The sequence below is a fragment of the Neophocaena asiaeorientalis genome, unplaced genomic scaffold (assembly GCF_003031525.2).
Source record: "Neophocaena asiaeorientalis asiaeorientalis breed wild unplaced genomic scaffold, Neophocaena_asiaeorientalis_V1.1 scaffold659, whole genome shotgun sequence".
NCBI lineage: Eukaryota > Metazoa > Chordata > Mammalia > Artiodactyla > Phocoenidae > Neophocaena > Neophocaena asiaeorientalis.
In genome coordinates, this window is record NW_020173776.1 from 320179 (window position 1) to 333124 (window position 12946).

General features: G+C 51.8%; 1 protein-coding gene across 4 annotated transcripts in view; it reads right to left on the reverse strand.

Annotated features, from left to right (window-relative positions):
- SEPTIN6 (septin 6) overlaps positions 1–4652 on the reverse strand; it is a 61518-nt gene extending 56866 nt beyond the window's left edge. Inside the window, exon 1 of one of the 4 annotated variants that reach the window (XM_024751840.1) lies at positions 4397–4652. Coding sequence is in view for 2 of the 4 variants with exons in the window: in XM_024751841.1 (XP_024607609.1) it covers positions 4397–4426 (30 nt within the window). In the remaining 2 variants the exon portion in view is untranslated. The remainder of the gene's footprint in view (positions 1–4396) is intronic. The other 3 variants (XM_024751841.1, XM_024751843.1, XM_024751842.1) reach the window with 3 other exon arrangements.
- Between the last annotated feature and the right edge of the window lie 8294 nt (positions 4653–12946).

Consider the following 12946-nt stretch of genomic DNA (forward strand, 5'->3'; position numbering starts at 1 on the left):
GTGGAAGGTGTTTCATTGCTTCATCCACTGACCAGCAGTGACACTTTGGACTAAGTCATTTGGTCTTCCCGAACCCATAAAATGAAAAGAACAGTAATACTCATCCAGGAAGCTGCTGGGGAAAATGAAATCATACAGATGGAAGCGTTTTGAGATCGTTGAAAGAGACATGTTACACTTATCTATGGTATTCTTTTTCTTTCTTTTCTTTTCTCTGTCTCTTTCTTTCTGGAATGTGGTTTTAACGTAAATGCAACTGAAAGCACTCCTCAGTTGCGCACGTTAATACAAAACCAAGGCTCCGATAATCCAGAAACCCACGCAAGTCCAGAAATCAGTCCTCTTTAGTTCTGGAATACCTTTATCCAGGGGACTTATCTTTCGAATTAGTTTTGCTCAGGCTAATGCAATGGGTTCGCTCCCTTACAGCACAAAAAGGGAGGGGCCGTACTGGGTAACAAAGCCAGCAATTAATAGAAAATTTACAGCAGAGACTCTACAAAGTAAATGCTGTGCACATGACTGCAGATCAAAATCTCATTATACTATACAGACAAATCGCTCGGCTGTAATGCAGTTTTGTAATAAGAATGCCGCGAACACTCACATTTCCAGGTTTTAGGATATGAAGAGGAAATGGGGCTTATACTGGCCTCTCACGGGGAAGCTCTGAGAGGGCTGTCGTGTGTGCCGTGGCCACCACTATATCCCCAGCACCTGGCACAGGGCCTGGCAGAGTCGGTGCCCAATAAACACATGTTGAAGGAATGAATGAAAATAAAAGTGCGTGAATTAACAAATGAAATGTTCCCAGCCTGGGAGCAGAAGTGAGATCTCACCCATCTTCACACCTACCCTTTTCCTAGTTAAAGCCCTCAGCAAGCCTTTCCTGTCACCCACCGCCCCTGTCCACTGCTGGATCAGGTCCCCTTGTAATGAATTATCCTAGCGGGCAGCAGCACTCCTCCGCAGCACATCACAAAGATAATTATAATTATTTGTGTCCGCCTCCACTACTAGACTGTTAACTCCCTGAGGGCAGGGGCCATGTGCGTTTGTGGGGAGGAGGGCGGACATTGTAATTTCCCCCCAACTTTTAATTTTGAAAAGTCTCAAACACACAGAAAAGTTGGAAAATAGTACCCACGACCTAGATTCAAGAATTTTTAATATTTGGGGCCATGCAAATTTTCTTCAGTGCTGTATACACAGTAGAGGTATGGGTGGATATTGGGGTTTTCCTCTCCCTGCTTGGGGCACCATATGACTTTTAGTGCGAGGTGGGGAGATGGCTGAGGCAGGGCACTTCAATGGGAATCAAGGTTAAGTGTCATTTGATAGCAAGACCAGAGTGCAGCCACCTGTAGGCGGTTGCCTTGGGATAGCTGCCCCGGGACAGTTGCCCCAGGACCAGTTGCCCTAGGACCAGCACAGCTAGGGCAGCGTTAGCCCCTGCAAGCTATTTCTTTAGGGAGAAAGACCATTACCTGGCTGCACCGTGCCTTGCCAAGTTACCTTGGACAAGTCATGGAACCTCTCAAGAGTATATATTAACAGCAGCCCAAGCCACCTCACAGGCAGGGGTTGGGGATGGAAACATCCCAAGAATCTTCTATAGTTCTCTAATTATTTCACCGTGTCCACAATTTGTCTCTCCAACTACACTACAATAAGCGTAAAAGCCAGGAACTATGTCTACTACTTTTTTCTGGTATAATTGACCGGAGCCAGCCATAGTGCTGGACACTTAGCAGTTAATCAAATAAACACTTGTGGACATGATGAAGAAACAGTTTTGTCCTACAGAATCTTTGTGGTGTTCATTCAGATGGGATGGGATTGTATCATGTACACAAAAGCTGAACTTCCAAGTTGCATGCATGCCCAAATAAGGATCCTATCCAGCAACTCTAAGGTCTGTTTTTGTCACTAATGATGTTACCTTACAAGCCAGTGACCCTCAACTGACTCTGGAAAGGACAGCCCATCCCTCACACACACACCAGAGCACTACTTGCAGGGCACCATGTCTCAGAGCTCATTAAAAAGAACTCCTAAGCCAGGCACACTTAGGTTTAGTCTCCAGTCTTCTTCTCCCAAATCCTGGATACTCGTTCCCAGGAAGAAACAGTCAGCAGCCAGACGTCCAAAGGCCTCCCGAGTTAATTCCATCTTCCCCTGGTGAATTACAACTTCTTGCAGACACAAAGGCAGGCAGAGAGACAAATGACACATAAACAAGAGCTTCACTGGCTGGGGGAGGGGGGGCATGGAGAGTGACGTCAGTTTTCCCAGAAACCCATTTATCACGATAACAAGGTCTCAAGTGCTCGGGCTGCTCTTTCAGCTTCAGAATCTGGCATACAATTATGTTCTTCATCATACAGTAGGGCAAGGCCCGCCAGAGCAAACTGGAAACAAGCAAAGCAAACCAAGTGGCCCTAAATCACCCCCACCTCCATTTGCAGAACAAAGGGGATCTCTGGGTTGCCGGAGGTGAAACACAACCTTCTGGAATGTTCCCCTTTGCTACATCGGCCCTGCAATCTTAATTCAAATTAGGGGGACTGGTGAGAGAGTATGGGCAGGTCGATGCAAATTAATTAGCTGACAAGAAAAATCACTAGTGCCCTTCTTGGTCACTAAGGATGGAGCAAGTGTAATCCAGGAGACTAAGTCCTCTATTTAAGGCATGCCATCTCTAAAATGCAGATAATGGAGGAGCAGAAAGGTACTCTGGGAACCCTCAAAACACTAAAGCAATACAGATTACAGTGCCAATCTTGGGGAGAAGAGAATTCTCTCAAATTCCATTATCACAGAGCACTGCCTCCCATCTTCTGCTGGTCCTTCCACATCATGACTGCATAAGGAGCTCCATGCTGGGGTCTTTCAGGGGGGTGGGGGAGGTTCCAAAGAAATCACCTTGCCCTTCCAAACAAGAATAAGAGGATGGAATAAATGTATCCATTTCCTGGAGAGGAAATGCTATCAGACTCTGGATTCAGATTTTGAAAACAAATCAGTTTCAATTACACCAAATACCTAGAGGCTATGTATATTCTTTGCACTGAAATTGCATTGCATGGACTATTTCCTTAAATAAGTAAGCCACAAGGTTTAGGGTGTGTGTGTGTGTGTGTGTGTGTGTAGTGTCATGGGATCTGACCTTCCTCTACTTCACTCTCCTTCCTCACCTCAGGGTGCTGGTAATTGTGGGCTTCTTAAAATCCCAGATACCCATGGGTGAATAGAAAGGCTAGGTTGTTCCCTCAAATGGAATCATCCCCTCCCTTGGCAACGAAACTTCTGGTCTAAAAAAACAAACATGGAGCCTCGGGTCACTTCAGTATAATTTCTCTGCACATCCCAGTCTGGAAAACTTCAGTTCGTTAAATGAAGATTTTTTTTTTTCCAGAGTCGGCTGCCAACAAAAAGAGAGAGAGGGCACCGCTTTTGCAAGCGTCGCACTGATTTTCCTTAGTCCCCATAACAAGAAGCCAGCTCCACAGGTTTTGGCACACAAGCCAGTTACACTGAACACGCACCGGAGACAGATCCCCCTGCCCAGAGGCCCGCAAAACCCTGGTCAGGTGCTCAGAAACACGCCAAAGTACGCAGCCAACCACCTACAGGCCAGCGGACTGCACCCCACAAAACGCACAAATGGGACCCAGAGGCACACAGCACAAGCAGACGGCGAGAGAAGCGTCCGGACACAGGGACAAGCACCAGAGAGGCGAGCACACTCCAAGAAACTGGCGGACTCATCTAGGGTCACAGACAAGCCGGGCACCGCCGCCCGCCCGGGGAGGCAGGAGCGCGCGCGCGTGCACTCATACACACACAGTGATACACACACAGACGCAGTCACATATGTAATGCATATGGAGAAACCCTACCCCAGCCAATCACCTCCCCGCCCCCCTCACCACTCGCCGCCTCCTGCCCCAGGCTCACCCCAGCCCCGAGCCCCTCTGGCTGAGGAGGCCCGGGTCCCGGCGGGCTGCGGGGCGCAGGGGCGCGGCCCGGCAGCCGGAGGGAGCGAGGCCAGGGTGCCGGGACCCGGAGGGCTTGGCGGCCAGTGCGGCCATTCATTCGGCAACGCCCCAGCGGCGGGGCCGAAGCTGCAGCCAGGGAGGCGGCAGCGCCGACTGCAGCTCTTGGGCAATGCAAGTTCAGTCGCTGGCCCGCAACCCGGACCAGGCCCCCCACCCGCACGCCAGCCACCACGGTTCTGGGGGACGGGAGGCCAGGGGACTGAGTCGCTGACCCCGCGCCTTGGCTCCTGGACGCTGCCCACTGCCCTCCTCGCGGTGGAGGTGGCGGCGGCCAGGTCCCCTCGGCCCTTCCGAGGCCCCCGGCCCCGGCGCTGGCACCCACGCCCCGCACTCACCGCCTGGCGAGCTATATCGGTCGCTGCCATCGCTCCTGCCTCCGCCAGGGCTGCCACCGGCGCCTCCGCAACGGGAGCTTCAGCACGAGCTACAGGAAACCGTTGAGCTCCTCCGACAAAGAGAAAGTGTTACACTTCGGGCGCGACCAAGTCCGGTGGGGGGAGGTGCAAGGGAGGGGCCCCCTCACCGCGGCTCCAACCTCTTCTCTATCGCCCACCCCCTCGGAAGTGGGGTGCGGGGAGGGGGCGGATTTAACGCGCCGCTTCCCTCTCCCGCGAGCCTAGTTCCGGCTCTCCCTGCAGCCTCAGTTGTAGGCCTTTGCAAGGGGGGCGGGGGCTCCCCTCGGTGACCACGTCCTCTGCCCCCCCCCCCCCACTGGGCTCCGTGGTACGTCCCGACCTCTGCTGAATTGTCACACACCCCCCTGTTCTCGCCTTACATCCCTGAGTCCCCAGACCCCGGAGGCTGGAAGGGAGCCCCCGCCCTTCGCCCCCGCCGCGCACAACTCGGCGGCTGAGCCCTGCGGTCCTCCTCTCCCTCATCCCCGCCCCCTGTACCCCCTCTTCCTCCTCACCGAGATCTCTGGGTGCTTGGAGGGGAGCGCACGCCGCTGGAGTCTCGCTGCTCCACCACACCTCCCCCCACCTCCCCCATCCCGGCCCGGGAGTGCTGCTGGGGCGGGGGCGAGTTGCGGCACCTGCCGCCCCACGGTGGAGCTTAGAAAGGAGGCGGTTGGGGGGAGCCGCACTGCGGGCCCAGCAGCTGAGCTGTGACCTGCGGAGTCCGAGGCCAGCGGTCCTGAGACGAGACGCCCCTTCTGCCCTGGGGTTTCCACGCGGCGGGTGCTGTGGGCTGTCATTTCCGAGCTCACCACCGTTGGGTACTTCATACAAACGGACCCCACGCCTCCTCTCCCCACCGAGCCCTAGACGCTCAGCGTGTGAACGGAGGCTCAGACGACTCACTCCCTAGTAGTGCCTGGACCGCCGGGGAGTCTCAGAGGAGGGGCTTGGGGCTGAAGGCTCCCAGCTCAACTGAAGGGGATATTGGGGAGGAGCGCGGAGCTGCCTCCGGTGACTCTGTCCCGCCCCCTGATTTCCCCTTAACCTTGGGTCAGCCGGAGACTAGGCGGCCGCGGCGTGCAGGAGACCCTCCTAAGGCAGAGGCTCTGCCCGCCTGCTTTCCTTTTCCTCCCGGCCCACCGCCACGACGGGTCCCCTCCCTTGCCCTCGGCGCCTCTCCCCGTCTCCGGCCTGTCGCCCCGCACCCCCTCTCCTGGGAGTGGCCCCTTGTTAGCTTCTAGTGACAGGCGAACCCTGGCAGGTTTGGCGTGCCCGAGGCCCGAGCGGGCAGGACAATCCACTCCACTCCACTCCTTAAGAGGACAGGTGCCCTGGTCTCGGAGAGGGACTCAGACCCTCGAGTGGAACCCGGGACCGCGGGGGGAGACAGATCCATGGGCGAAAGCTGGGCCCGCGAGGGGGCCGGGATGCAGCGTGGGAAACGGCCCAAGGCGGGAGCGGCTGAGGCGGGGGCAGGAGGGAGGAAAGAAGAAAAACGGGAACCAACGAGAAAGAAGGAGAAGGGACCCAATCCAGAGGCCCGTGCGCGCGGGGAGGGGGGAAGGCAGGGAGCTCTTTACGTGCGTGCGAACCTTGAGAACAAGGACTCCGCAAAATGCGTCCCCCAGTGCCTAGTTCGGGGCCTGGCATCCACCAAGCCCCCAATTAAGCATTTCCTGAACAAGCGGGCAGAGGATTTGGATTGGGAGGAGGGGTACAGAAGAAAGAAGAGACACAATCAAGAGGTGACTGTAGGGACAGAAGAGCCAAGTATTGGAGGTGCCAACTGTGCTGGAGACCTAGGAGGCGCCAAAAGAGAAGAGCCTGGCACAATCTGGGACAGTACAGGGGAGTTCTGTAGACAGACAGCGCAGGCCCACAGGGCAGATGGTGGTGGCAGAGAAGAGGGGCGGCTTTTGTCTCCGAGGCCCACCAGGGCGCTGGGACAGGGCCTGGGCGAGGCGCCAGGCCCTGGATTGGGGTGGTAGCCACGTGCGGGGACAGGGCAGTATATGAGGAACCGCTGTAAGGTTGGGCCGGGACCGGATGGGGGCGGGGAGTCAGAGGGGACTGGCCGCTTCCAGACTGGGTGTCTGGCAGGGAGACAGGTCTTCCCTGCAAAGACTGGGGCATGGAGGACGGGGAGGGGCTGGAGCTCATTAGCTCGGACCCGGACGTGGGATCTGGGTGACTGCGGGACGAGAGGCGCACATTTGGAAAGCAGAGCTGAGAGCTGATACCCGGAGCCTCGGCGAGCCGGCGGAGGGCCCAGCAGAGCTGGGCTGGCTGACTGCGGGGCCCCCGGGGAATCCTGCTTGCCCCCAGCAGCACCGCCCTCCCGCCTTAGCGCTCCAGGCTCCCCAAAGCTCCGTGCATTTCGGCCCAGCGCTGGGGGTACCTTAGCGGGGAACCCTTGGTGCCCCGCCAGTGTGCCCCCCTCTGCCCAGCTGTCCCTAGGGACCCTCAGAACCTCGCGGAGGCCTCCGCCTCCAAAACGCTAGACCTCGCAGACTGGAACCAAGTGTGTAACTCAAGTCTCCCTCAACCCCTTGGTCCCTCCAAGACCTGTCACCTGCGTCTGCAAGTGCCTCCTGGGGCTTGGGCTTCCCGGTTTCCGTGGGGTGCGGCTTGCTGTTGATGTGTGAGTAGGTGTGCATTTGTCTGTGTCAGTGTGCGTCAGTGTGTCTGTGTGTTTCAGTGCATGTCAGTGTGTGTGTACTGGCATGTGCTTACTCCTATGTTTGTATTTGTTCTTGTGTACCTGCCAGTGTGTGTGTTTCAGTGAGTGTGTCTGTGTCGATGTGTGTGTGCCAGCGTGAATTTTTGGTGTGTGTTGGTATGTATGAAAAGGTGTGCGTGCCGGTATTGTGTGTGTGTCAGTATGTACATGTCAATGTGTATGTCAGTGGCTGTGTGCGTATGTGTAGAGAGGTTTTAGCTCACTGCGTTCTGGGCTTTACATACCTTACCTGACTCAATGCAGGAGGCCAGTAACTGAATGCTGTGGATTATAATACTTATTTAAACAAAGAAGCTTGGAGGGAGGGAGGGGAAAAAAATAAAATGAAAACAAAGAAATTTGGAAATTCGCTGGGTTTGTCTTTGGTGCTGGGTCACTTGCCCAGGCACGGGGCAGACACGGGAGGGCCGAGGCAAGAGTCAGTTGCTCCGACCAACTGACGAGTGGTCAGTTGCTTCCTTGAATGTCTGTCCCCGTTGATGAGTGGGACCAAAAGATCCCCTTCTTGAAGAGGCACTGTGGACCCTCAGGCCCTGCCATGAACATGCCTTCATGTTCGATGTGTCCTGGTGGGGTCCCTTGGGCCCAGCACAGTTATCTGGCAGGTGCTCAATGTTTGTTGAGTGAATGAATAAACGGAAGCCTGTAAATGTGGTGTTTTCAGTGTTTCCACTGTCCTTAAGGAAGCTGGAGCAAGCAGCGACTTCCCCAGGCCAGCAGGTGACTGTCATTAATTTGCTAATGTTGTTTGTGGAACCAGACTCCCCGGGGAGGGGAAATGGCCCTCCCTGCTAGATAGGAGGGGGCCTAATTATAGTCAAGCTTTAGCAAAGTCACCCCGATGGCTGGGGCAGGGGGTGCTCAGACTGGATGGGGGAAGGGGACAGGGCAGGGGAGGAGGGCAGTGAAGTGGAGCTAAGAGCTCAGCAAAGGGCTTTGTCCTGAAACTGTGGCTTTATTAAAGGAGAAAGAGGATACTAGAGTTGGTCTAAAGTGGAGACGCTCTGAGAAGCATCTGAAAAGTAAGTTCAGAAAGCTGGAGGAAGAGGACAAGGTGAAACAGAGGGAAAATGATCTGACATTAACCAAATGCAGACAGTGCTGATAGAACCAGAAACTCAGTGAAGGGGCTGAGTCCAGATGAAGTAAGGATTCCTTTGTGCATCGTTACCTGTTGCCCCTGGCTTTACATTATTTTATTCCAGTGCTTCTCAATATATGGTCTTTGTCTAGCAGTCTCAGCATCACCTGGGAAGTTAGAAATGCAAATTCTCAGGCCCCAGGCCAGACAGACCTACTGAATCAGAACCTTGAGGAGTGGGACCCTTTGAATAAGTCCTCCACGGGATTCTAATTTATGCTAAGGTTTGAGAACCACTGGTTTATCTGAAATCTAGCCATGGAGGGATGGGACACAGGACCGGGTAAAGTTTGGCAGGATATTGAGGGAAAATTCTGAAGCCTGGGCTGTAGGAATAATGGCAGATCCTGGTGGATTTCTACCAGTGGGCAGCATGAGAGTACAGAGTGCCTAGGGTTGGAGAAGAGGTACCAGAAAGATGGAGAGGGAACTCCTGTAGGGAGCTGGAAGTTTCTAAAGATAAACTTTGCTTCCTTTGAAATTTTACTCTTCATTCCACAAATATGAGCTGCATATCAGCCACTGTGCTCAGTGCCAGAGGACTCAAGAAAAATGGGTGACAAGAACCTTTGTCATGACCTGAGGGAGTGCCCAGGCCAGGTGCCAGATAGTTCCACAAACAACCAGTAACGTGATAAGTGATATAATCAGTCAGGAGCAAGACCTCGGAGAGGTGGAGACCCAGAGAGGTGAGGGAAGGCACCTCAAGACCCATTTGGGGACTTCCATAGTGGTCCAGTGGTTGGGGCTCCACGCTTCCAGGGCGTGGGTTCAATCCCTGGTCGGGGAACTAAGCGCCCACATGCCCATGCGGTGTGGCCAAAAAAAAAAAAAAGACCCATTTGGATTGAATCTTGAAGAAAGAGTAGTAGCTTATCTGGCCATCGAGGGGTGGGGGGAACAGTAGAAGAACATTATATGTAAAACCACAGAAGAAAAGGACAGAACATTTAGGGAATTCCAACTCTTGGCCAGAGGGAATGGTGGAGGAGAGGAGAGCGGTTGTAAATGCGGCTGGAAGAGAAGGTGGGGTCAGAGCTGGAAGGGGCACATTGGTCATATGCCAAAGAGCTTAGCCTTCGTGCTCAAGAGTAGGGATTCTCGAGCTATGCTCTCCAGGGACGACGCCCGCTTATTCTGGAACCAGGCCCGGTGCAAATGAGATGGATGCTCACAGTGAAAAACAAATCAGTTAATGGGTAGAAACTTCTCTATTTGAATTTTTTTTAACCATAAAGCTTTGCTCAGTCTTTGACAGATGCTCCTTCGTATCTGCTAGCAAGCAACAAAATGAATGAACATGTAGCAAAAGAATATTAAAGACAATCCCAGGACTGATTATGCTTAATTCAACAGTTTATTTTCTTTTCATGGACATCTGTGCTCGTGGCTCTGATTTTGCATTGCACACACATAATGTAGACGTATTTTCTGCTAGCACAAGTGTTCTTTTGAAAAGTGTTTTATTTCATATGATGCGATATCCTGTATCAATTATTTCCTCGCATTCTAGAAAGACCGTCATGACTTCCAGCTGCCGTGCCACCTGAACCAGTTGGAGAAACTGTCCATTAGATGGTGAGGAACCACCGAAGGGTTTTGAGCGGGGTGGGGGATATGAATACATTTGCAATTTTGAAAGGTCACTCTGGCTCCAGGTTGGGGAGAAGATTGGAGCAGAGAGCAATTGAAGCGGTTAGGACTCAGGAACCAGAACACCGTTGTAGCAGTTCAGGCAAGAAATGATGGTGACAGGGACATGGGACTGGAGTAGCATGGAGGGAACAGAGTCCGCTTTAAAATGGGCCACCCATTAAGGGCCTTGTGTGCCCTGCTAAGGATGCTGAGGTCTCACCCTGTAGGGAATAAAGAGCCTTTGAAGCAGTGTTTCTTGGTGGACGGTACCTGAGCTGCATCAGAATCACCCTTACTGCTTCTTATAGAGGCCAAGGCCTAGACCCCACCACAGACCTGCCGAGACAGAATCTTTGTTCGGTAGAAGATTTCCAGGTGGTTGTGAGGCGCATCGCAGCTGGAGAACCACCATGTAAAGGTTATTGAGCAGTGACGTGGCAGTGAGATCCATGTTTACACAGCACACTTGAGTCACCACAAGAAGAACTCATTGAAGGAGGGCAAGACCAAAGACAGGGAGACCAGTTAGGAGGCTACTGCCATAGTCCTAGGCTGGCTTTCTGTGTTGGGCAAGAGCCAGAACTCAAGAGAAGGCTGGGCACACTGCCCATATCAGGGATACTAATTGTCCTTAGACCCTGATTTGTACACATAGACTTAGACAAATGATACAATCTTGTGTTTCCTCAAACAATTCTTTTTTTTTTCTTTTTGGCTGTGCCAGGTCTTAGCCACTGGACCACCAGGGAAGTCCCCCTCAAACAATTCTTGTTCACCACAATTAGTCCTCAGTGGTCTTCCCAGAATCAGAGTTAGTCTAAGATGTGTGATCATGTCAAATGCGTTGTGTACCTACCAGGGCACTGCACTAGGCACTGGGAGAGGTAGAAAGAAATATGAGGTATGGCTTCTGTTCTGAAGGAAGTTCCTGTCTAACTGGGGAGACGAGATATATATGCACTAAAAGTCAAATAGTAAATAACAAATGTGTCTTAAGGCAGTATCCAATATGAAGCATAGACAATAAATACCAATGCTCTATTTCTGTTTTCTTTTTCTTTTCTTTTGTTTTTTGCTGCGCCGTGCGGCTTGCAGGATCTCAGTTCCCCGACCAGGGATCGAACCTGGGCCACGACAGTGAAAGCGCCGAGTCCTAACCACTGGACTGCCAAGGAATTCCCCCAGGGCTCTAGCTCTTAACCTAGTGGTGATCACATGGGTGTTTGCTTTATAAATATTGATTTTTGCTTTATCTTTCTGCTTTAGGAACTCTTTGGGATATGTGTTACATTTCACGAGATAAAAGAAGGTTTAAAAAGACAATAAGTTCTGTGAGTTGAGTGACATTCACCCACAGCCCCTAGACATGGTACAGAATCTAGAGAAAGAAGGTCTCTACCCAGTGACCCTGCAGTCTTCCACAGATGAGCCACCAGCACTGTGAAAGGATTGAAATAAGCCACATAGATGGAATCAAGATGGTAACGACACCTCAGTGAGATACTGGCATCACCATCACCACCATTAGTCATCGGTTAAGGTGAAGTCTTTTTTTATCAATCTGTCAATGCTTTGCGTTTAGGTATTGATTTAACTTTGCATTCATAAACATGTGCACATGTAGGCGTGTGCTCACGTACATGTGCGCACACACACACACACACACACACACACACACAGCGTCTTATTCCAAAACAGATTTTATGGGTCAATAAACTGGGAATAGAACATCGGTATCAAAAAGGAGAATTTAGATATGCTGAATCTAGTGGGTTGATATAATTGCCATGATTAAGCTTTAAATAGGATTCTTAGCTTCTTGGAAGATATAACAAAAGGAGAAATACTAGCTGGCTTAGTTTTATGTATTTTCTGTACACAGGGATCACTGATTCATTAATCTCACAAATATTAATAGATAACCTACTGTGTGCCAAGTCTTAGACTAGCTGCTGGAGATCATTGGTGAGTAAAACCAAACCTGGTCCTGGCCTTCATGGAGCTTATGGTCTAGTAGGGAGGACCGACAACAATCAAATAATCACACACATAAAATGAAGAAATAAAACTGCAGTAAGAGCAATTAAGGACATACTTATTGGGGGGGGCGGCGCAGATTTGACTTAGTCTAGCTTGTCAGTGTAGGAGGCTTCGTGGAGGAAGTGATGTTTAAATCGAGATCTGCGGATTAAATAAGAGTCAGCTAGGTGAAGGGAGGACGGGAGTGGGATGGGCATTCCAGGCAAAGGAAAGAGCATGTTCGAAGGCTGTGTTCAAGAAGCGGAAAGGAAAAAAAAAAAGAAGCGGAAAGGAAGCTGGTGTTCCTGGAGTACAGACGGACTGGAGGGGAATGAAATGAGGCTGCAGACATAGGCACAGAGCCAGATAACTCAGGGCCCTCGGCCATTGTACAGAGCTGTTTGGACTTTTTTACCCTAAGCCATGGGGAGCCACTGAGGAGTTTGTGACAGGAGTGTGGCATGATCAGACTCGTGTTTTGAAAAGTTCCTTGGCTTCAGTGTGGAGAGCATATTGAAGAGAAGAAAATGGAGGCAGAAAACCAGTTAGGGGAATTCCTTGGCGGTCCTGATTAGGACTCGGCGCTTCCACTGCAGGGGCACGGGTTCGATCCCTGGTCTGGGAATTAAGATCCCGCATGCTGCACGGCACGGCCAAAAAAAGAAAGAAAGAAAAAAGAAAAAAACGTTAGGAGGCTCTTTTAGTCTTCCAGCTGAAAGATCATGGAGGCTTGTACTAGGGCAGTAGAAGTAGAGATGGAGAGAAGAGAACTTATTGGGGAGCTATTTAGAAGGTAAAGACAACCCAGATTTGGTGATGTGGAAGACGAGGAAGACAGATATGCCGAAGGTGACTCTTAAGTTTCTGGCTTATATGGTCCTGCAATTCGTTGAAATGGGGAACACTGGAGAACGACAGGTTCGAGGAAGAGAGAGAAAGTCTTTGGCTCCAG